The 25,287-nt window shown below is 38.8% G+C and overlaps 1 protein-coding gene across 3 annotated transcripts; it reads right to left on the reverse strand.

Moving 5' to 3' along the window:
- Positions 1–4,760: 4,760 nt before the first annotated feature.
- LOC136713915 (C-C chemokine receptor type 1) lies at positions 4,761–25,226 on the reverse strand. 3 transcript variants are annotated; one of them, XM_066691164.1, is made up of 5 exons: positions 25,022–25,226; positions 16,982–17,036; positions 12,625–12,690; positions 9,438–9,490; positions 4,761–8,268 (listed from the first exon to the last, which is right to left on the reverse strand). In XM_066691164.1, the coding sequence occupies exon 5, from the start codon at positions 8,247–8,249 to the stop codon at positions 7,152–7,154; it is 1,098 nt and encodes a 365-aa protein (XP_066547261.1). In that variant the 5' UTR covers positions 8,250–8,268; positions 9,438–9,490; positions 12,625–12,690; positions 16,982–17,036; positions 25,022–25,226; the 3' UTR covers positions 4,761–7,151. The 3 variants fall into 3 exon arrangements, 2 of the variants coding, with proteins under 2 accessions (XP_066547261.1, XP_066547262.1); XM_066691165.1 differs by lacking the exon at positions 12,625–12,690; XR_010804989.1 differs by lacking the exon at positions 4,761–8,268 and having other exon boundaries at positions 9,437–9,490.
- Between the last annotated feature and the right edge of the window lie 61 nt (positions 25,227–25,287).

Below are 25,287 nucleotides of genomic sequence, written 5' to 3' on the forward strand. Positions count from 1 at the left end.
GTGTTTTTGGGGAAGTCTCTACCATCTTGGTGCAGGATCTGCTCATTCCTCTTGGAAGATTTGCTCAAGCTCTCTCAATGACAGCAGTTTTCTAGTCTTTCCACAGATTCTCGGTAGGTATCAAGTTAGGACATTAAGTGTCTTATTAAGTGATCATTTTTGAACCACGAGAACCACTATTATTACACACACACATCATTCAACTAATTGTGTGCCTCGTTAAGGTCATTTTGTGCACCTGGCTTAATTTCAGATTGCCACGACAAAGGGATTGAATACTTAAGCAATTATGACTTCATTCATACTTCTAAGTGGCATGGCTTCATGCTTTAATGCAGTGCTGCCCAAACCCATTCCTCAAGGGCCCCCATCCAACAGGTTTTATAGGTAATTTTTAATTATCAATTTCTTAACACCTGTAGAGATTTGGTATAAAGAAAATGTACTACCCTTTTCAGCCCTCAATGACCAGGATTCCCTTAATTGAACATGAATTGCTTAATTGATCAATAACTTCCATGTGGTCCCAGTCTCTTGAATTAAGGTGACTGAGTGGATAGGGGCTCTCCAGGACTGTTTATGTACCACTGCCTTAAAGAAACAAAATGTGAAAACTGTGAGAGGGTCTGAATACTTGAGCAAGGCACTGTAGCAGGAACAGCTGGAAGGAGGCGGTTTGTGTTTTCCCTTCTGTTAGTTGATCTTATCTTCACTCTTTCATTCCCCCACCCCTCTTTACTTAAGTGAACTTCTGTCTTGGTATCAAGCATGTTTTCATCATCTGTGGCTCTAGTTTCAAAGTGAATCAGGTGTGAAGTGAAGCCTTCCTTGACTATGAATACTGAATAGTAATAGTTACGCTACCCAGATGGCTTTCGTAATTATTGCCATGTCTTTATCCAATTTTGTTGTCATGCTAAAGTACTTAAAAACATTTAAAATACCCTATTTTTATTTAGTTATTCTCGGTTCATCCGATGGATGTTAGAAAATATGCATACAAGTGTGTGTGTGTGTGTGTGTGTGTGTGTGTATATGTATACACACACAGATGGGTGACAAATTAAAGGAAAAACCAGAATAAATGAGTAGAGGAACATAACAAATGGCAGATGCCTCCAAACAGTTGTACTGCATGATACAATTGAGCAATTAACATCCTATCAGGCTCTGTGGCATGTTTAAAAATGCTGAGCAGACCCAGCTAGCCTCGATTTTGGATCAAGTTGGCAAGAGGAAAGGATCTAAGTGAAAGATGAATCATCCTTCACTATATTCTCAACAAGTTGGCAAGTGCATGTGTGGCAACAGCAAGAGAACGGTACAGTCCTGACTGCTTGACCTGTACAGTGAGGGGGTCTTGAGGCTCTCTTATGCTGTGGGGGGCATTTTCCTGGCATGGTTTGGTTCCACTTGTCCTGAGGGAAGGGTCAATGTAAATCTTGAAAAGTTATTCTGAGTGATCACCTTTATCCTATGGTGACACATTTCTATCCTGATGGGAGGGGTCTCTTCCAGGATGACAATGCCCCCATCCACAGGGCACGAGGGCTCACTGAGTGGTCTGATGAGTATGAAAATGATGTGAATCATACACTATGACCTTTGCAGTCACCAGATCTCAACCCAATTGAACAGCTACGGGAGATTCTAGACTCACGTGTTAGACAGCGCTCTCCACCACCATCATCAAAACCCCAAATGAGGGAATATCTTCTGGAAGAATGGTGTTCATCCCTCCAGTAGAGTCCAGAGACTCATACAATCTGTGCCAAGAGCATTGAGGCTGTTCTGGTGGCTTATGGTACCCAACACCATACTGAGACAATTTATGTTGGTTTTTCCTTTAATTTGTCACCCGTCTGTATATATTGAAATGTTTACACCCAGTTGTGCTTCCCATCTTCTGGGTGACATGTATTTTATTTTCCCCACACATGTGACACTGGCACATGAACAATGCAGCTCCTCCCATACAACTACATGAATCCTCTCTACTTGATAGGGTCTGTGTGTGTTCAGAAATGCAAGCGTCTCACTCCGCCATGCCCAGTAGCCAACAGCTGTCAGCCTTGTCTGGTTATGATGTTTTTAAAAGGTCTGAATGGAGCTCAGCTTGGTAGGAAACGTGTTGATCAGGTGATAAGTGTCAAGATAACCAAAGCCAGAGATGCTATCAGAACATCTTCGTATCTCTGCCAGGGCTAAATTCAAACTGCACAAAACTGTCTCAGTCGTGCAGTGTTACTTTGCAAAATGACAGAACACGTTTGCAATTCTAAATCTCAAAAGTCTGATTATCCATGTCTATTTTCATGTTTTTCCCCTTTTCTAACAAGGCTGCTGCTCTTAAGCAGTGCTTCTTGTGTTCTGTAATTTTATTGTTATTTTACTGACTTTAGGGTAATGGGTTTTAAATATAATGTACAATGTGTTTATTTTTTTAATAAATACAGTCAATGGATAGGCTACATTATAGTACATTCCAAAAGAAAAAAAAGCTGATTGCAGTGGGAATAAAATATTTTCTATTTATATTTTTAATTGACAAAGGCACCCTATATCACCTTCCTGAATGTAACAAGTCAGACTCTGAGAACAAAGGCTGTGAGAATACACTGGACCGTCTTCCTAGTTCTCCGTGCATACAGATCTCCTATCTGACTCTATTATTCATTATTAATCTACTATTTTACTGGCAATATTTACCACTCCCATACCATGTAAAGTGCATTCACACCACCTCAAGCTCAACCTCTCCAAATCTGATCTCATATCCCCCCCTCCTCCTCGCCTTCTGCTGATCTGTCATCTCAATCCCCTTGGAACCCATGACACTCTCTCCCTCTTCCATAAAAACCCAGGAGTCCCCCTCGATCCTGCGCTCTCCTACACCCGGCACATCGCCACACTGACACGGATCTGCCGATACTTCAATCCTGAGCAACATACGTCGGATCCGTCCCTTCCTCACCGACTACTCGACTCAGCTGCTCGTCCAGTCCCTGGTCCTCTCCCGCCTGGACTACTGCAGCTCCCTCCTGGCCGGCCTGTCTGCAACTATTACCCGCCGCTCCAGCTCATCCAGAACTCTGCGGCTCGTCTGGTATTCTCTCTGCCACGATTCACACACGCTACTCCACTTGCTGTGTTCTGCAGTTTTATTGTTAATTTACTAACTTTTGGGTGTAAGTGGTTTTAAGTATAATGTACAATATATATGTGTTTTATATTTTAATGTTTTAAATCCTGTTGATCCGTGTCAGGTATTTTTTCTTTGTTTATATAGAAGTTTTTAAATGTCAGATCAGTATTTTCTACCACTACAGGGTGTTTGTGGGAAATAGCGCTGATCTACCCAAGAAACCATCCACAGCCCAAAACACATCCTTGAGATGACCTTATGCATTTTTTTATTTAACAGACCTGCATTGAAAGACTTACATTTCATTATCAAATTGATCTGTGTTGTCTGTAAGTGACAGTATTATACAAATGCATTTAATGTTTTAATTAGGTGGATATAATAAACATTAACAACAATAAGCAACGAGTACTTACAACCCCATAGGTGTAGCAAATATTTTTACATTTCAAACAAAACTGGTCACAATCACACATGAGTTGCATGTACATACATATGGAATATTTTCTTTAAATACAATAAATGTGTGGATCACAGACCCAAATAAGCACTAGGCTTGGACTATCCAATGTTATTTGAGCTAAAGTAGCCCAAGACTAGTCGTTATAAAGGTCTGTGAAACCATCTGAAACTGTATTAATACTAAGCCAATAGCAAAAATCTAAAACTACATTAAAAAAAAAATATATATATATATATAATTATAAAAATAATGACAATTTAAAATAAAGAACTGAACTACTCCTATTTTACTTCACAGACAAGTATTCAATTGTAATAAGAACTATCTGAAATATCAGAATAATAGATATTCAAAAAGTACATCTTCTGCTGAAAAACATTTCTTGCATGACAAAATAATCTAAACAGAAGTGTCTCTCTTGATTGATTGCCATCATTTTTTTGTTGTTGCTATTGACACATTTGACAATGGCACATCCAGATTCTCTATGCTGCGGTCACTGCTTGCTGGTTGTTGTTTTCTGTGCCTGCTTTGTGACAGAACTGAAAGGTAATTTCTCACATGATGAAAAGTACCTATTCTGTGAATTTTGCAATTACTTGAATACATTCTTGCTGATCAATTAATAAAAAAGTACATTCAAGGCAACTTACAAAACATGAGAGCATTATAAAAGTGCAATACAGTCTAAAATTACAGATCAAAACCATCAGTGCATAAGAGAAATATACAGGTTTTTTTTAATAAATGAATTTAATAACAATGGTAATTTTTTGAGGACATTGGTCTCTCTTTTATGCAGTGAGCAGGAGGTCCCCTGACAATTCGCCCCGGCGTTCTACTCTCATACTGTTTAACTCCAGGAAACTGTATATTAAAAAAAATAAGATCACCAGATTCACAGCACTGTTCCCTAATCACTGTGCCAACTGATATACAATATTAACATGAAATCTATTTTAAGTAGCCTCCAGCCATCGCTGGCAGCTGTTAATTGTATAAAATTGAATTATTGGGGTTATAGTCTGAAGTTAATGTATCAATTAAACATGTACAGTTTAATAAATAATACAAAATAGTTGTGTGTCTGTGTGTATTTATATATATATATATATATATATATATATATATATATATATATATACACTCACCTAAAGAATTATTAGGAACACCTGTTCAATTTCTCATTAATGCAATTATCTAACCAACCAATCACATGGCAGTTGCTTCAATGCATTTAGGGGTGTGGTCCTGGTCAAGACAATCTCCTGAACTCCAAACTGAATGTCTGAATGGGAAAGAAAGGTGATTTAAGCATTTTTGAGCGTGGCATGGTTGTTGGTGCCAGACAGGCCGGTCTGAGTATTTCACAATCTGCTCAGTTACTGGGATTTTCACGCACAACCATTTCTAGGGTTTACAAAGAATGGTGTGAAAAGGGAAAAACATCCAGTATGCGGCAGTCCTGTGGGCGAAAATGCCTTGTTGATGCTAGAGGTCAGAGGAGAATGGGCCGACTCATTCAAGCTGATAGAAGAGCAACTTTGACTGAAATAACCACTCGTTACAACCGAGGTATGCAGCAAAGCATTTGTGAAGCCACAACACGTACAACCTTGAGGCGGATGGGCTACAACAGCAGAAGACCCCACCGGGTACCACTCATCTCCACTACAAATAGGAAAAAGAGGCTACAATTTGCACAAGCTCACCAAAATTGGACAGTTGAAGACTGGAAAAATGTTGCCTGGTCTGATGAGTCTCGATTTCTGTTGAGACATTCAGATGGTAGAGTCAGAATTTGGCGTAAACAGAATGAGAACATGGATCCATCATGCCTTGGTACCACTGTGCAGGCTGGTGGTGGTGGTGTAATGGTGTGGGGGATGTTTTCTTGGCACACTTTAGGCCCCTTAGTGCCAATTGGGCATCGTTTAAATGCCACGGCCTACCTGAGCATTGTTTGTGACCATGTCCATCCCTTTATGACCACCATGTACCCATCCTCTGATGGCTACTTCCAGCAGGATAATGCACCATGTCACAAAGGTCGAATCATTTCAAATTGGTTTCTTGAACATGACAATGAGTTCACTGTACTAAACTGGCCCCCACAGTCACCAGATCTCAACCCAATAGAGCATCTTTGGGATGTGGTGGAACGGGAGCTTCGTGCCCTGGATGTGCATCCCACAAATCTCCATCAACTGCAAGATGCTATCCTATCAATATGGGCCAACATTTCTAAAGAATGCTTTCAGCACCTTGTTGAATCAATGCCACGTAGAATTAAGGCAGTTCTGAAGGCGAAAGGGGGTCAAACACAGTATTAGTATGGTGTTCCTAATAATCCTTTAGGTGAGTGTATATATACAGCCTGCCTACTATACACCGATCAGCCATATCATTATGACCACTGACAGGTGAAGTGAATGATACTGATAATCTCGTTATCATGGCACCTGTCAGTGGGTGGGATATATTAGGCAGCAAGTGAACATTTTGTCCTCAAAGTTGATGTGTTAGAAGCAGGAAAAATGGGCAAGCGTAAGGATCTGAGCGACTTTGACAAGGGCCAAATTGTGATGGCTAGACGACTGGGTCAGAGCATCTCCAAAACTGCAGCTCTTGTGGGGTGTTCCCGGTCTGCAGTGGTCAGTACCTATCAAAAGTGGTCCAAGTAAGAAAAAGCGGTGAACCGGCGACAGGGTCATGGGCGGCCAAGGCTCACTGATGCACGTGGGGAGCGAAGGCTGGCCCGTGTGGTCCGATCCAACAGACGAGCTACTGTAGCTCAAATTGCTGAAAAAGTGAATGCTGATTCTGATAGAAAGGTGTCAGAACACACAGTGCATCGCAGTTTGTTGCATATGGGGCTGCGTATCCACAGACCAGTCAGGGTGCCTATGCTGACCCCTGTCCACTGCCGAAAGCGTCTACAATGGGCACGTGAGCATCAGAACTGGACCACTGAGCAATGGAAGAAGGTGGCCTGATGAATCACGAGTTCAAGGTGTTGACTTGGGTTCCAAATTCCCCAGATCTCAATCCAATCGAGCATCTGTGGGATGTGCTGGACAAACAAGTCTGATCCATGGAGGCCCCACCTCGCAACTTACAGGACTAAAATGATCTGCTGCTAACGTCTAGTGAGGTCTACTGGAGTCCATGCCTCGACGGGTCAGGGCTGTTTTGGGACCTACACAATATTAGGCAGGTGGTCATAATGTTATGGCTGATTGGTGTATATACACAAATGTGTGTTCTGTGGCTCTGTAATAAGTGAATGCACTCATGGTAACAAATGCTCAAGTGGAGAACATATAATGACTGGGACGAATTGACATGCTCCCGTGAGCAGGCACGGTGTATTCTCACAATCCAATTTTTCTACCTCCATGTACCAGCGGTATAATATTGTTTTTCTGCATCTAATTAACAGAAGTGCTAGACCAGGAAGAACAAATTGTGTTCAGTTCTTGCATGTTTTGTTTGAGTTACAATAAAAAAAGTATACACTATGCATAAAGAGAAAAATATATTTCATATCACTGTAGAATGGTCAGCAATGCTTGTTGTGTTCGAATACATTGAAGCCGTGGTGGAATTTAACTGGGATTTCAGTATTGTACAGTTTACCCAAGGGAGCTGATTTAGCAGTTTAAAGAGGTGCCTCTTGAATTTCTCACCCACAAAAACATAAACGATGGGGTTTAAACAGCTGTGAGAATAGGCCACAGCCTCAGTGATTTGAAGACTGAGTTGTATCCTCTTACTGGACTCACAGCTGCTGTAAATGCCAGTAATCTCCATAGCCTTAAAAAAAGCAGCAATATTATATGGAGTCCAGCAAAAGAAAAACACTATAACAACCAACACTACAAGTCTGATGGTCTGCTTCTTGGAAGACCTGCAAGTGAGTAATCTTCGTATAATCATTGCATAGCAAAATACCATAATGCTTAAAGGAATCAGTAGGCCCAGAACATTCATTTTAATAATGCCAAACACTCTCAGATTCTTACTCTGCTCAGTGGTGGTGTACTGTGGACTACATGTTTTATCATTTTCATTCTTGACTGCATTGTGTATGATCTCAGGAAATGAGGCCAAAAAGCTAACTATCCAGATGACAGTGCTTGCAATCGTCCCGTACAGTGGGGTTCTGGCTTTCAAAGCATACACTGCATGGACTATGGCCAGATATCTGTCTATACTCATTAGCATAATGAAGAAGATCCCACTGTAGAACCCAATGTGGTACGACCCGAGGATTATTTTGCACATGGCATCCCCGAAGATCCACTCATCTCGGGCATAGTGCGCAAGGAAGGGAAGGGAGAAGACAAACAGCAAGTCAGCAATGGCCAAGTTAAGGAGACAGACATCAGTCATGCTTCTCAACTTTACACGCAGGAGCAGAACCCAAAGAACAAGAGCGTTTCCAATGACCCCGACCACAACAAACAGAGAGTACAACTGTGGGAGAAAGGAAGACCCATGTTTTTCATATAAACATGGTTCAGTACCTAAACTGTAGTCTATACTAGTGTCATACTGATACTCTTCTGTAAGAGATGTCATGTCCATGTTCATACTATGAGAATTATTGAAACCATAAAATTCAGTATTCACTTCCATGGTGCCGTTTTCTGTTTTCCTAAGGTGAAAAATACAGAAACATTAGACATTATACAACTCCTATTCTACACCTCTTCTGCTAGGACAAATTCTAAGGAAACCCCTTAACAATACATGGTACTGTTCTGCTGTAACACTTTGAATTTTAGGGCAGAATCCCTTGACAGATTCAGCCTTTTCATCAGGCTATGAATATCCATTCTGTAGGTTTTCTTTCACCTCCTTTCAATACACATTTTATATGCGGAACATGCAACACCTTTGCATGATCTCCTCTTTTGCTCAAGACAATGAATAAAAAATATGAAGGAAAATATATATCACACAAAATTAACATTAATCATGAATACATAGAAATTGTAATATTGCATAGGAAGTCAATGCAGTACTACAGACTGCACTTTACTGCCTGGTGTGTTTATTTTGGTTGAATGCTTTCTATAACTGCAAAATTTAGTATGACTCAATGTAATTAACATAATCATGCAAAACTAACATAAGAGAATGCCAAATATGAAAGAGGCGTGAAGTTAAATTATAATACCAATTAAATGGAATGTCACTTAAATTGTTCTGGCAGTACTTTCACATTACTGGGGAAAAAATATAAATATTGAATGCACCTCTGCTTTTTCTATACATTTTTTTTTTGTGTGAATGAATAAACTGGGAGACAACTGTTTGTATCTGTGAATGTATATCTGTATTTATACACCGATCAGGTATAACATTATGACCACCTGCCTAATATTGTGTAGGTCCCCCTTTTGCTGCCAAAACAGCCCTGACCCATCAAGGCATGGACTCCACTAGACCTCTGAAGGTGTGCTGTGGTATCTGGCACCAAGACGTTAGCAGCAGATCCTTTTAGTCCTGTACGTTGCGAGGTGGGGCCTCCATGGATCGGACTTGTTTGTCCAGCACATCCCACAGATGCTCGATTGGATTGAGATCTGGGGAATTTGGAGGCCTCATGCTTGCCCATTTTTCCTGCTTCTAACACATCAACTTTGAGGACAAAATGTTCACTTGCTGCCTAATATATCCCACCCACTGATGTGCCATGATATCGAGATTATCAGTGTTATTCACTTCACCTGTCAGTGCTCATAATTTTATGGCTGATCGGTGTATTCATAAAGAGCAGCACAGCAAATGAAAAACAATAGTTGCAAGGTTTTGACTCACCTTTTGAACTCAGGGTTTCAGGAGGTTATTGTTGCACAGTCCCGATCAGGAGTCTGAAATAACAGAAGATGTGTTACCTATTGGAATCTCACATTATACTGCAAACTTTTCAAAGTTCAATACAACAGCAAGTAAACACGCACAACCTTTACCTTCTTTGTTTTCTTAAGTGAATAATGCCAATATAGCAAATTGCGCTTGTAGTTTAGTATTGGACAAACGAAACTTCATGAAATCCAATAAAATCTAATCCAACCTACCAGAATCACAATGCTGTCATGCAAGCTTTTGAGTATTTTAAGTACTGTATATTTTTGTTAAATATGCTACTTTCCAGGTGAAAAAAACCAGCCACATTCAAGTGTCATTAACATGTATGGTTTTTTAAGCCACTGAGTGGTTTTCCTGTAGCATTCAGTATGTATAGACTGTAATAAGAAACAAATTAACTGCAAAGCAATCGCAGGAAATGGCAAGACACCTGATATGCAAAAGTTCACGTGCATTATATCTGAGATGGTATATCACTAAAATAAGGTGTAGATCTATTCTGTCATATACAATAGCCATAGGAAGTATTCACCCCTCTTGTCACACACTTTGTGTCAATTCAAAATAACACCATGAAAAGTGTTCATTAGAGAAGTATTCGTTCCCTTTGCCATGACACTCCTAAATAAGCTCAGATGCAACCAATTGCCTTCAGAATTCACACAATAGGTTGAATGGAGTCCATCTGTGTGCAATAAAAGCTAGTCATATTATTTCAGATTAAATACACCTGTCTCTGTAGGGTCCCACTGTTAGGTAGTGCATTCATATTAGTGAAACTACCAAGAAGACCAAGGAGCTTTCAAGACAACTCAGCGATGAAGTTGTGATACAACGATCTCTCACATAGGTACACACAACGTTATTTGCAGGCAGCTCATAATCATAAACAGTACACCTAACAAAGTAAACAAAGAAACCCAGAATATATCTTTACACTGTGTATGCTATCTCTCCTTTTCTTCTGCATCTTTTCTGCTGACAACTGCTGGTTGTGTGTAAGTCAGAGGTGTGCGAAGTGCTGCCGTATGCAGTATGGTAGAACTAAATAAAACCACATAGTGTTTTTCTCAGAGCTTAAACAGGTTCAAGATATGGACCTTGCTTTTCCCATCCAGCTGTTTTCCCACCCTGTGTGGACCCATTGCCAGAGGCGTCGGCGGCATTTTGCACACCTCCGACTTACACAACTAGGACTAGAAAAGATGTAGAAGAAAAGGAGAGATGTCATACACAGTGTAAAGATCAATTCTGTGTTTCTTTGTTTACTTTGTTAGATGTACTGTTTATGATTATGAGCTGCCTGCAAATAACATAAATATGGCACCACCCAGAATCTGCTTAGAGCAGGTCATCCTTCCAAACTGAGCAGCCAGGTAAGAAGGGCATTGGTCAAGGAACCACCAAGAGGCCAAAGGCAACTCTGAAAACATTACAATATGGGCATTTGTCAACAATAGCTCAGGTACTCCACACATCTGGCCTGTGTGGAAGAGTGGCAAGAAGGAAGCCATTTCTGAAAAAGCCCATGTAACATCCTGCTTGGAATTTCCTTAAAGATATTCAAATATGACTCCGTTAGTGCTTTCAAAAATTTATTTATGATTCTTCGGTCTTAAGCTACTGCCAACTAAAGGAACATGATGAGCCAATTACTCTCCTCTTGGTAGTTAACTTCCTAATGTTCTTACAGTGCCCACCATGCCCCATTTGCTTAAACATAGACTAGTTTTAGTATAATTTATAAGTAAGTCGTACTAACAATAAACACTCAGAATGGTTGTCTATCCTTAGACTGGTCTAACTTAGTCAATCACACAATGCATTCTGTGAATTTTAAGACATTTCAAAAGGGAAAAAAACATAGCAAATGAGTCTTCAAACAGCGATGTTCACAGTAACTGAACATCTGGGCTATTTATTGGAATATAATGCAGAATAATAGATACTTTTGGGGAAATCTTAAATAATGCACTCAAAGACAAGATGTCAGATGAAAGAACCAATAGAGTGTCAATCTTTTGTGTGTGTGGTCTGTAAAAGATGTGCAGACAAGATGGAAGAATATGTGGAAGACTATGGCACAGGACACTAAAAATTATATACACCGATCAGCCATAACATTATGACCACCTGCCTAATATTGTGTAGGTCCCAAAACATCCCTGACCCGTCGAGGCATGGACTCCACTAGACCTCTGAAGGTGTGCTGTGGTATCTGACACCAAGACGTTACAGTAGCTCGTCTGTTGGATCGGACCACACAGGCCAGCCTTCACTCCCCATGTGCATCAGTGAGCCTTGGCCGCCCATGACCCTGTCACCGGTTCACCGCTTTTCCTTCCTTGGACCACTTTTGATAGGTACTGACCACTGCAGACCGGGAACACCCCACAAGAGCTGCAGTTTTGGAGATGCTCTGACCCAGTCGCCTAGCCATCACAATTTGGCCCTTGTCAGAGTCGCTCAGATCCTTACGCTGCCCATTTTTCCTGCTTCTAACACATCAACTTTGAGGACAAAATGTTCACTTGCTGCCCAATATATCCCACCCACTGACAGGTGCCATGATAACGAGATTATCAGTGTTATTCACTTCACCTGTCATTGGTCATAATGTTATGGCTGATGTATATACGGTGTATATATTTTAGAGGAAAACTATGTATTGAAGGAGGACCTCCTTAAGTTAAGTCTTAGTAATTCTTAATTTTAATAAATATATATATTTACATCTCCGCTGGGAGATTCTCCATTATTTTTTCTTGTATAGGTATTGATTTAAAAAAAAAATATATATATTGAAAATATTATTTCTGGAAGTTAAATGGTATTAGAGTAGAATTAACAATTATAAGGCTGTTAAACAGCTTATCTTAATTAGCAGGCTTGTAATACTACTGCTAATAATAATAATTTAGAAGAATTTAAAATAATTGTCGTGGGGCGAATTGACATTCTCCCGTTTTGTGCAACCAACCTAGATCTATATGTCACTCCACCAGAGCAATACAACGCTTCACAGTAACAGTGTGGATGGAGATGGAGCACAACATTGTAGCTACTTAAAAATTGTAAAGATGTTGAATATGGAAAGACAAAATACATGTGTTGCATAAAAGACAAGACCAAATACCTCTCAGACACTTTCAGAGAGGAAGGGTTGATTTTTGTGGCAGTGGCTGACTTCCTAGGATCCCAGCTAAAGGGAAGGGAAATTGCACATACAACATTATTTATAAATACTAATTTATGTTGACAAAATTTTTGTTTTTTTCATATATTTGTACTGTTGGGTGTTAGTTCTGACATATTTTTAAAAATGGCTGGCACATGTAAAATAACATTAATATTAGTATGCATTCTTGCCTTTGTTTATGAAATTGCAGCCTCCTCCAGAAATGCAAACTGTAAAATGTATGAAAAATGTTTTCAGGTGGTTTATGACAAGTGTTCCAATAGGTTCAGTTGATCACTTTAAATCATTAGCAATCATATACATGCAGTTAAGTAACAATTCATTTAAATACACTATTACAGATCAGTTGTTACAAAGAGCAGAATATGTTGTGGTTTTCAGTTGAAAAGCAGTGGTTTCTTATAATCTAAATGCAACCCTGATCTACAGCATTGCCGGTCTAAACTGGTGTACATTTAAAAGTACCAGATGTGTTCAAACTATTGCTTGTACATGAATACTTGTAGTAAGATAACGTGGATTTTATAAAATGATTATTACAAAAAGAAGTTACTACTTAAGTGAGAAAAGTAATTGATTCAGTGGTAAAAAATCTACAATTTCCCATATTAGGGTGGAATGTCAATTTGTTCTGTATCTCAACTGTTTCAATTAGGTTGTGAACCGTTTCTGTAATTAATGTTGAAATTAAAAAGTAGACAATATTAAGTTTACATTTACATTCCAAACGATTCCTTTGGACTATAAATATGTATCAGTAAGAAATCATCAAGAGGACAAGTACACTTTATAATGAAAAATAATATATTAAGTATAATACTTAAATAATTCTCGTAAGACCTAAAGGATTACACAATGATACTGATTTCAGGTACCTAACAAGATAATATAACCATTTTAGATTGATACATTTTCTCCTTAATTTGTGTTATTTAGTAATTACGAAACAAAAGCAGCTGGGGGTGTGACTTTAGCTGATTGATGTATGGTATAACAAAAAACACTGAATATTACTATTAAATAGTGGTTGCTATTGGTTCATACTGCAGGTTAAGTGTCAACAGCACCCACTTGCCATCCTCTTTCAACATTAAAATGCATACTTATGTATACAGGATCTTGCCATACAGAAGCTTTTCTCATAGTTACAATAAATAAATACAACAACAACAAAAATAAAATGTGGTTTGCTAAAAAAAAGTCTATTTAAGAGAACCCAATGCACTAAACATGTAGTGCAGTGAATCATAACCGTTAATACAATACATTTACTCACCTTGACTATGAAGATTGTCCATGCATTCAACTAAGTGTTTCAATCTTTAATGTACCAGCAATGAGAGGTCGTGGTATATGACATCCTGTTTTCGATTATGTGCTATTTAAAGCTAGCCACTGGTTATTACACCTACAGAAGAATATTATAGGCAATGTAAAAAAAAGCAAGACTATTGCCTATAGAAGGATTGGAAATGTTTCTTGTATTATTATAAAGGTTAAATAATCACCAAACACTTTCTGTCATTAAGTAGCAGAACCATTCGGCATGGTGGGAATTCTTAAAAAAAAAAAAATCAATTTTAGGAGTCTAATATTTTTTCTGTGTTGCGTTCTACTTTACAACTATGAAACATTAGTTACAACTATGTCTGCTTAAGTGTTGAAGGTTCACACCTCTTTAATCAATTTACACCTAGATTCCACCTGTATGAGGTACCTACGCATCTCATACAACTTAAATCCCCCCCAATTGCAGGGAAACCCACAAAAACCTCCACAAAACCAGAAATATGTCAAATCATCACAAATGAAACTTTATTAATCTGCTGCATTAGAAGATTAGAACTACTTACTCAAAAAAAGTGTCTGAAGGCTTTTCCAATGTAGCTTAACTTTGGAATCAGTTGACTACATCAAAAATATTGTGATCAGATTAAATATCAGCACTTAATCTGTACTCAAGTCAGCTTCATCAATTTCAGAAAATACCTGTCACCAACATATTCTTTGCTTTTCTAAATCAATAAACACATTTTAATAAGGGAAGTGGGAATTTTGTGGTTCTTCATGATAATCACTACTTCCATATGCCCTATGTTCCTTACTTCCTTTTTTTCTTACTAAGTATAAGATTTGTGTCATGAAGCATTTTTAACATAATGTAACATTGACTGCTGTAAAAAGCTTTTGGAACATAGAAAATTCGCATTGCTCAAATGAGTGCTTCAGCAAGGGAGCATGTCAATTCGTCCCCGTGTCAATTCGCCCCTATAACAATTCGTCCCCATGTCAATTCACATTATAAGTTCTCCACTTTATAGTCTCAAGTTAATGTATCAAATTAAAAACATACAGTATAGTAATACAAAATAGTTGTGTGTGTGTATATATATATATACATTTATATAGCCTGCCTACTATATATACACATGTGTGTTCTGTGGCTCTGTAACAAGTGAATGCACTCATGGTTACAAATGCTCAAGTGGAGAACTTATAACGATGGGGGCGAATTGTTGTGGGGACAAATTGTCATGGACCCCTTCAGCAATGTGCAATTGCTTCAAGAGTAATAGTTAGAGAGCCGGTGGCTAGGTCAACGCTGACAAAAACTGAAACTAAAGTACTTCTAGTACCTCTACAAAAATCTCACTAAAACTATGAGGAAATTATAGGGGAACTAGAATGGTTTCTAACATTATGGTGTCATGCATCTTTACGTGTTGGAATTTGTGTAGAAAATATGTAAATATATTTATGGCATTTTCTATCACATAAGCAACATAAGCATGGTTTCTGCAAACAACATGAAGTGTTGCTGTGTCCACGGCTGTGGGGAAAAAAATTGTGAAGATGGAGTTTTTCCCCTTTCCAACAACAGAGGTTAATGCACAATGGAGATGATTTGTGCAAGTTAACAATCCCACATTCAAAGAGGAAAAAATCAGCAATCTGCAGTGATCACTTTGATCGCAGTGCATTCCAACATTTGCGTCAATGGAATCATCCCACTCACCTGTGCCTGTGTCTGTAATAATAAGCAAATGTGTTCACAATGTAACTTTCTTATTCCAGAATAATCTGAATAGTAACGCAGTTTGTCTTTTGTATAACAGGGGTCAATTAAAATAAATGCTATCCTATGAGACACCTACAAGAAGATTTACTATAATTATCCAAATGATTGTTAGTTGACACTGTTTGTGTGTGTATAAATATATGTGCATTCCATGTGTAAGTGTGACGTTAATTGATTTTGTGTACATGTACAAACATTTTCCATTGCAATATCAAGTTGTGTCCCAACTTAAATGAAAACATTCACTTTTGTAAGTATGAACACAGACAGAACAAAAGCACACAATGGAAAGCGACCTAAATTTATTTGTTTATGTGTTAACATTTGTTGTTTTTCTGTTACACTCAATTGCCACATTATTAATTACAGAAAAAAGGTGTATCTGAAATATACAACACGCATATATGAAAACATGAAAACATCAGGAAAGCAATGTGGAGGAGTGGACAGGCCTCTGAGTGGAGGGTTGTGGGCTCAATCTCAGGTGGGGGACACTGCTGTTGTACCCTTGAGCAAGATACTGTACCTAGATTGCTCCAGTTAAAACCCATAATGTGATATATTGGAAATCACCCTGGATAAGGGCATCTGCTAAAAAATATTATAATTCTGTAATGGGCAAATTTTCTTTTATTATTTATATGAATATTTTCATGTTAATTAAGTTTTGTATATAAAGCAGGGGTGGGGGATGTCCGGCCTCCGGGCCGTATACGGCCTACGAGACCGTTTGATCAGGCCCCCAAGCCAATTCATGAATATACGTTTTTTAATTATGAAAAAAGCTCTAGACGTCGTCTAGACGTGCATTTTCCAACTCTGCAAGGACAAGAGTCTGAGATTACATCAGAATAAGCCGGTGAGTGTGGAAAGCTTGTGAAGGTTTTTTGTGAGTGGTTTAAGGATGTGAAAAGTAAACAACTGGAGTTGAACATAGTTGCAACCCAGTTTAATGTGGAACCAGCTGATATGCCGGATAGCCTACAACACGAAGTCATTGAGCTGCAAAGCAATGACGAGCTCAAAGCCAGGTACAACAACCTCCCTCTCCTTGAGTTCTACAAAATGTATGTTAGCTCTGAGCATTTTTCTGTTCTGAGGAGACATGCACTTAAATTTGCATCTGTGTTCGGGACGACCTACTGCTGTGAGCAGTTCTTTTCCAAACTGACTCTTGCAAAGACTTGATTCCGCTCAAGACTGAATGACACAAACCTTGAAAACCACCTGCGAGTAGCGTCATCTTCACTGCCAGCTGACATCAAACGTCCTGTCAAAGATAAGCAGTTTCAGCCATCACATTAGAGGTGAGTTTGAACAAGTAATTATAATAACAACAACATTATTTACAATACTAATATTTATTTTAATAGGACTAGCAGTGATTAAAGTCACATTAAAACATGCATTTTTTTTAATATGGCCCCCAAAATAATTTATAAATATCCAAATGGCCCTTGATGTCAAAAAAGGTTCCCCACCCCTGATTTAAAACATTCACTAGTTTATATTTGCTCCTTTTTGGGGGCTACTTTAATTATTAAGTTTTTTGAGGCATTTTGGTTTCGTACCAAACTCACGATGCTGCAGAAATGTTTCAGGGTCGTATTACCCTGTCTCTGCCTTAAGTTTAATTGTTTCTTGAATTGTATACAACTACTGTCTGAGAGGGCTCTTTTCACCAATCACTGACTTTTGTATTTTCAATCAGCTATTTTCTCTTGGATACTTAACCAACGACTGAATTTTAATGAGATCACTTCCGACAGAAAAGATTGTAACCTATTGTCCATCTGAAGATACCAAAAGGCTTCTTCCAACTGACATCTCTAGATCTTTTTCTTCACTTCATGTGTTAGCGCTTTTCCACCAACATGGTGCTAGTGCTGATGCTGGAGCTGGTGCTCGGTCTGGGAACCAGCTAAACTTTTTACGAACCGGCCTGCATTTCCACCGGTTTGGGAACCGAGCGCTTATGTAACTGGATGTGGACATTCCCCAGCACGAAATAGAAGTCGAGAAACACACGGCAATAATTAATAATCACCACCATGGCGGATTACGTCCTTTATTTGCAAGCTTAACTATTGGCTTTGAAACCCTATCGAACCATCCAAATTCAATTCATTCAGCGTCTACGCACAGCACAAATACATTGTAAAAAAAATACATACACACAAAATACGAGATCACATGTAGACAAGCAGAAGTGAAAAGACAACTATATGCATATCAACAGGTTATTATCATAACCTCGTTTCCCTGAAAAAGAAAGACAGCCATTACAGAATGGGAAGAGCATTCTGACCTGTCAATCAGTGAAAACATGTACCAAAGCTGCCCAATAGCAGCCCGGCTGGCAGGAGGAAGACCCGTCCCCAGCGTATGTGAAAAGTCTCCTCCTGACTGCAGCTCCCTGCCATTTCTTCATCAGGAAGGTCGTCTGGCCGAGTGACCCCTGAAGAGTAAGGACTGTCTTTCTTTTTCAGGGAACCGGGGTTATGATAATAACCTATCATTCCCTTTCAAATCGAAAGACAGTCATTACTGAATGGGAAGACTATACCAGAGCTATCTCAATTCCTGACACCTGATTCAAGCCCAATCCCAAATGACAACTATAGCAGAGCCTCACGGCACTTGAGGGCTAGCAGTTTGAAGTACCTGGTGCCCTCTTCCACATTGAGGTGGTAGAACCTTAGCGTTGTCTGAAACTGTCCCCTATCCACTAAATAGTGCACTATTTCGGGTGTTGGCCATTTTGTAGTGGTGTCCGAATTAATGTCCTACATCTCATTCCCTACATTTGTTCACTCATTCTTAACCACAATGCAATCTGATTTCAAGGGTACATTCTATGTACACTCTCCAACCCCTATTTCCCATAATCCAATGCGGAGACGGCGGCAGAGTTCAAAAATAAATTGCAAATGGCGGATGCAAACACTGGAGGCGGCAACTTTTACAAATCTAAGTAACTATTTTATTAATAAAAAATACATCTCTATCAAGATATAACGAACTAAAATTATACATATTGATGGATTAATTTATGATTGGCCACTAACTCCGCTTGAATGCAATTTTTGACTCTAACTAGCAAAGGTAATTTTTACGGTCTGGATTTCACGCAGCAATTGATAATTTGTTGGATTGTTCACACATATTATTTATCACATGTAACTACTGTATTCACATACACTTTAGAAAATAATGTACCAAAGATTTTCTATTGTTTTAGGGATGGATGAAGATGTGTGGTGTGGTAACCCCTGCCAAAGCTACCAAAAAGTAGGAAAACTTGAAGAAAACCTAAGGTAAATTCATCTTAATAATATATACAGTTCTGCTTGTAAATTTACATCATTTGCAGCATCTGCAAGATATTTTTTTAATGACGCATAAATGTAGCTTTTTTTAGTACCGCATTAATGAAGCTATTTTATATTACAGATATGTACATACATTTCACAAATCCAGATCATAACTAAATTTACAAATGATCCTGTTAAAAAGTTTACAAGCCCTTGGTTCTTAATATCATGTAACTCCTTTTTCGCTATCTATCTTGACATCAGCAGTCTCCTAGCCAATCATGATTTCAAGCTCAATTACACTTCATAGTGCTTGATGAATGCCAGAATGCTAGATGGTGCCAGGAAGTGTAATCAAACTTGAAATCTTGTTAATTTTTTTTGTTCTAATCAAAAAGCTATTAGAAAGTCTTACACATAACCTTTTTGCTGCCTTTTGTATGGAGATAAACAGATCATATCTCTAAAATATTTTATTTGTGCTCTGTGCAAAAAAGTAAGTCGTACAAGTTTGAAACCACTTAAAGGTGAATAAATGAAGAGACAATTATAATTATTGGGTTAATTATTCCTCTAAAACCATACTAAATGACTTTATGTTGTCAGAGCCTTTTTTATATGAAAATGCCATGTATTTCTGTAAGATATATCATTCTCTTCTAAATTATTTTTAGGAGCTAAGGAAGTGGCACAACCTCATGGATGAGGCAATAGGAGGGAGACCATCCATCCAGCATCCCTTCCTAATTGCCTCATCCGAGGAAAACTCCATTGTTGCTGATTCAGTACCAGAGGAGCCAGAGCAGGAGGACATGAGAGGGAGAGGAGAGAATGAGAAAAGAAGAGATGAGGGAGGAGAGACTTAATTCTTGAAAAAATATGTCTGATTTGAGTAATGTTTGCTCTTTTTTTTCTCACAAGATGATTTATACCAACAAACACCCTACATCCTTATTCATAGTTTAACTATATAATAACTATATGTTAGATTGGTAAATAGTAATTTATAGAAACAGATTTTAGAAATAATCATGATGTTGTAGGGCTGGAGGAAGATCATCAAAATCTCGAGCAGAGATGTTTGCAGATAAGTGGTCTCTCGTATGTTCACCACTCTGCAGGTCTGTTATAACCTCCATCTCCTAAAATGTGGTATCCCTCTGGTGGGTACAGTGCCATAGTGTAGATTGGGCTGTTCGTGAGCACTTTGGAGTCATCGACAGATCTGGGATAATCCACAAAAATGTCCAAGTATTTTCCTTGGTGTTCACAGAGTGCTTGTAGCTGGATGGAATAAAACAACTTTCTGTTTAAGTAGCACATGGAATCAGCAGATAATGGCTTGAGTCGAATGTGACAGCCATCAATGCTACCAGCAACTGCACCAAATGCAGGACTGCTAGCCAGGTTTGCAAAGCCAGCACTGATTCCCTCAACCTCCTGTAGAGATGGGAAGCGGATTACTCTCTGTTTGATATGGAGGATCTTTTTTGTGACTCTGTAAACAATCATGTGCAGTGTCGAACGGGGTATGTCAAATTCTCTGCAAACAACCCAGTAAGAAGTTGCACTTGCCAGCCAAAATGTAAAGACCAGAATTTCAGAGGGTGGTAATGAGGTAGGTCAGGGTTTGTCTGGTAAGCCTAAAGTCTATATATATATATATATATATATATATATATATATATATATATATATATATATATACACTCACCTAAAGGATTATTAGGAACACCTGTTCAATTTCTCATTAATGCAATTATGTAACCAACCAATCACATGGCAGTTGCTTCAATGCATTTAGGGGTGTGGTCCTGGTCAAGACAATCTCCTGAACTCCAAACTGAATGTCTGAATGGGAAAGAAAGGTGATTTAAGCAATTTTGAGCGTGGCATGGTTGTTGGTGCCAGACGGGCCGGTCTGAGTATTTCACAATCTGCTCAGTTACTGGGATTTTCACGCACAACCATTTCTAGGGTTTACAAAGAATGGTGTGAAAAGGGAAAAACATCCAGTATGCGGCAGTCCTGTGGGCGAAAATGCCTTGTTGATGCTAGAGGTCAGAGGAGAATGGGCCGACTCATTCAAGCTGATAGAAGAGCAACTTTGACTGAAATAACCACTCGTTACAACCGAGGTATGCAGCAAAGCATTTGTGAAGCCACAACACGTACAACCTTGAGGTGGATGGGCTACAACAGCAGAAGACCCCACCGGGTACCACTCATCTCCACTACAAATAGGAAAAAGAGGCTACAATTTGCACAAGCTGACCAAAATTGGACAGTTGAAGACTGGAAAAATGTTGCCTGGTCTGATGAGTCTCGATTTCTGTTGAGACATTCAGATGGTAGAGTCAGAATTTGGCGTAAACAGAATGAGAACATGGATCCATCATGCCTTGTTACCACTGTGCAGGCTGGTGGTGGTGGTGTAATGGTGTGGGGGATGTTTTCTTGGCACACTTTAGGCCCCTTAGTGCCAATTGGGCATCGTTTAAATGCCACGGCCTACCTGAGCATTGTTTCTGACCATGTCCATCCCTTTATGACCACCATGTACCCATCCTCTGATGGCTACTTCCAGCAGGATAATGCACCATGTCACAAAGGTCGAATCATTTCAAATTGGTTTCTTAAACATGACAATGAGTTCACTGTACTAAACTGGCCCCCACAGTCACAAGATCTCAACCCAATAGAGCATCTTTGGGATGTGGTGGAACGGGAGCTTCGTGCCCTGGATGTACATCCCACAAATCTCCATCAACTGCAAGATGCTATCCTATCAATATGGGCCAACATTTCTAAAGAATGCTTTCAGCACCTTGTTGAATCAATGCCATGTAGAATTAAGGCAGTTCTGAAGGCGAAAGGGGGTCAAACACAGTATTAGTATGGTGTTCCTAATAATCCTTTAGGTGAGTGTGTGTATATATATACTATAGTGTAAGGTAATGCGTAAACCATTCTTCTGGATATTAAAAAATAAAATAAAAAATTATATGAACATAAGATACACAAATGATCCACTGACAGCAGTGTATTACTAACATCAACGCTATCTTTTATTAGTTTATCTTATGTAGACAAAATACATTCAACTGTAAACTAAAAACTGAAGTCTAAGTTTTTAAATATCCTGTAAGAACTTTTCTATGTATTAGGCAGCAAGTGAACATTTTGTCCTCAAAGTTGATGTGTTAGAAACAGGAAAAATGGGCAAGCGTAAGGATCTGAGCGACTTTGACAAGGGCCAAATTGTGATGGCTAGACGACTAGGTCAGACAAACAAGTCCGATCCATGGAGGCCCCACCTCGCAACTTAGACTTAAAGGATCTGCTGCTAACGTCTTGGTGCCAGATACCACAGCACACCTTCAGAGGTCTAGTGGAGTCCATGCCACAACGGGTCAGCACAAGAAGAACCCTGCAAAACTAAATTGTGTTAGTTTTTGTTGGTAGTTTACTTTTCTACATTTTTTTTATAATGTGTATATATAAATAACAGTAGCATTTTCATTCTTTTTATCTTGATGACATATATAGTAAACAGTTCTATTATCTTTTTATGAAAAATAAAATATACATAAACATGACAAGTTTAATTATTTTCTCTATCATTTATGTAATAATCATAACAAGTGAACAGTTCTGAAAAGATTAATTGTATAATGATTATTTTTTTTCATGAAGCCAAAGAAATGTTTGCGACAGCAGGGAATTTACGTCAGCGAATTTACGTCAGCATCTGAAATCACTCGCTCATTTTGTTCACTCACTGCTGAAATATAGTGCACTCACTACCATTCACTATATAGGAAATAGTGAACAAGTGGGCGATTTCAGACACAGCTTTTGTGAAGCTTTGTTGAACGAACCAGGACACAGCACTGCACAAGTCTATTGGCGGCTGTGCAGTCCTCCGTATATAGCACCTCAAGGCCCGGACAGGGCAGAGTGTGTGTAGTCTGTGGTCCTCAACCGATGTATGTGGAGGGGGATGGAAAGACTCCAGGACAATTGGTTGGTTTATGTAGAACGCTGAGACGACCTTGGACAGGAAGGCTGGATTCGTCCTGTGAGAGATTCTGTTGTTGCTTCCCAAGAAGATCAGACAGGCTTTATACACAGACATAGCCTGAATTTCACTAATTCTCCTTGCTGCGAGAGGAAGCGGAGCTCCATTGTGGACATGGGCTCAAAGGGAGCACCGCTCAGTCCCTTCAGCAGGCTGGAATTGTGTCCTTTATGGGTGGTCTCAAGCGTCTCGCACCCTTCAGAAACTGGATCGCTAGTAAATGGGCTCCTGGGGAGACATTGTCAATCTTATCATGGCATGCTGAGATGACAGCAAGATAAACTTTCATCGTGGGTGCAGATTTCCGTCTTCAAGCAGCTGTTGCAGGAAGCACAGGATGGTTGATATGGGGCATGACACCGGATCCACACATCTCTCTAGACACCAGCTCTAGAAGGCTGACCACTATGTATACTGCGCCCAGGTGGAGGGGGCACTGGCTGACTGCAGTGTTTCCACAACATTAACAGGCAGCCCCAGAGACATCAGGTGGTGCCTTTCAGGGGCCAAACCCACAGCTGCAGCTGTGCTGGGTTGGGGTGACACAGCAGTCCTTCTGCTTGGCTCAGCAAGTCCTGTCGAAGTGAGAGTGTGGCTACAAAATCAATTATTAATTTTATATTTTTGCCTTATTTGGCCAGCACATCATGGAAGTGAAGACTGCAGTGCACAGATGCTTTAAAGTTATATTCATATATATAGTTTTGAGATTCAAACCCAGTCTCCTGCACCACAGTGCGATAGATTACATTATAAGAAATGTGATCACTAGGGGTTACATATTTTATATTGTTTATTTTGTGTTTTATTATGAAACTCTTTGGGATGTGTGTGTGTGTGAACAGTGAGTTTGCTTAGAAAACTCAAAATAGGCTATTATATAAATCCCCCAATTTGTTAATATCAAATACAAATGTAAGTAATATCCAGATATGTGCCTAAATAAAAAATATTTTTGTTTGTGGTTTTCTTCAAAATAAAATTGAGGAACCATAAAAATAAAATACCTTGATAATGAATGGAAAATTAAATGTGGGATTAAAACATCAAATTAATCTCTTGTGTGCACTCTTCATAAGGCTCACACACAAAACACATGTACATTCACTTTATTACTAAAATTACAATTTACTTTTCCTTTTGGTACTTGAGTACTTTTGAAAGTAGATACTTTTTTACTGTTTACTGTTTGAATTGGAGACTTTTAACTTTCACTGGAGTAAGTTTTCAATAGAATATTTTTATTTAATATTTAAGTATTACTTCTGACTACTTTTTACAACTCTGCAGGAAACACCGATGAAGAAGTAACAAGTTTATTACATAAAACATAAATACAGGTTAACCCAGAGCCCTCCTCTCACAAGAAGTGAAGAAAAAGAACTAGAGATTTTTGTATCTTCAGATACTTTCTGTCGGAAGTGATCTCATTAAAATCCAGTTGTACAAGTTTAATTTTACCACAAGCATAATCATACAGTTGTTGGTTAAAAGTATCCAAGAGACGATGGTTGGTTAAAAGTGCCCTATGAGACAGTAGTAAAATTCCAGAAACAATGAAGGCAGAGACAGGGTAACACGATCCTGGAAGATTTCTGCGGCATCGTGAGTTTGGTACGAAACTACAGACCAAAATGCCTCAACAAACTTAATAATTAAAGTAGCCACCAAAAAGGAGCAAATACAAACTAGTAATTGCTTTTTATACAGAACTGAATTAACAACATGAAACTATTTATAATACAAAGAATATAAAGAAAATAATAACATTTTCTCACTACAATTCATAGATATAATGGTAATATACAAGACTTTTAGCAATAACAGAGAAGGAACAAGTTGCTCCTCACCAGTACTCACTCAGTGCACTCATACAGCAAATGCCAGCTGTTGGAAAGAGTTTGTGGGACTGGAGTTTTAAGTCAATCAGCTTTATTCGAGTGGATCCACATAGAAACCATGCAGCTTAGGCCAGTCTGACTTGATTACCCTTAAACTAAAAGATCATTTTATGAAACAGGATGACATGTCTTCTGGGGCTTGTTCCTCCTTTTGGGAGGCCCTGGTTAGCTTTGTGATTGCTAATACATGCACAAAAAATGTATGCAGAATGGCAAAAGCTTCTA

Source organism: Amia ocellicauda, chromosome 18, assembly GCF_036373705.1.
Source record: "Amia ocellicauda isolate fAmiCal2 chromosome 18, fAmiCal2.hap1, whole genome shotgun sequence".
In the NCBI taxonomy this organism is placed as follows: Eukaryota; Metazoa; Chordata; class Actinopteri; order Amiiformes; family Amiidae; genus Amia; species Amia ocellicauda.

Coding starts and splice junctions, on each gene's coding strand:
- LOC136713915 (XM_066691165.1), bottom strand. CDS start 8,249: ATGGAAGTGAATACTGAATTTTATGGTTTCAATAATTCTCATAGTATG.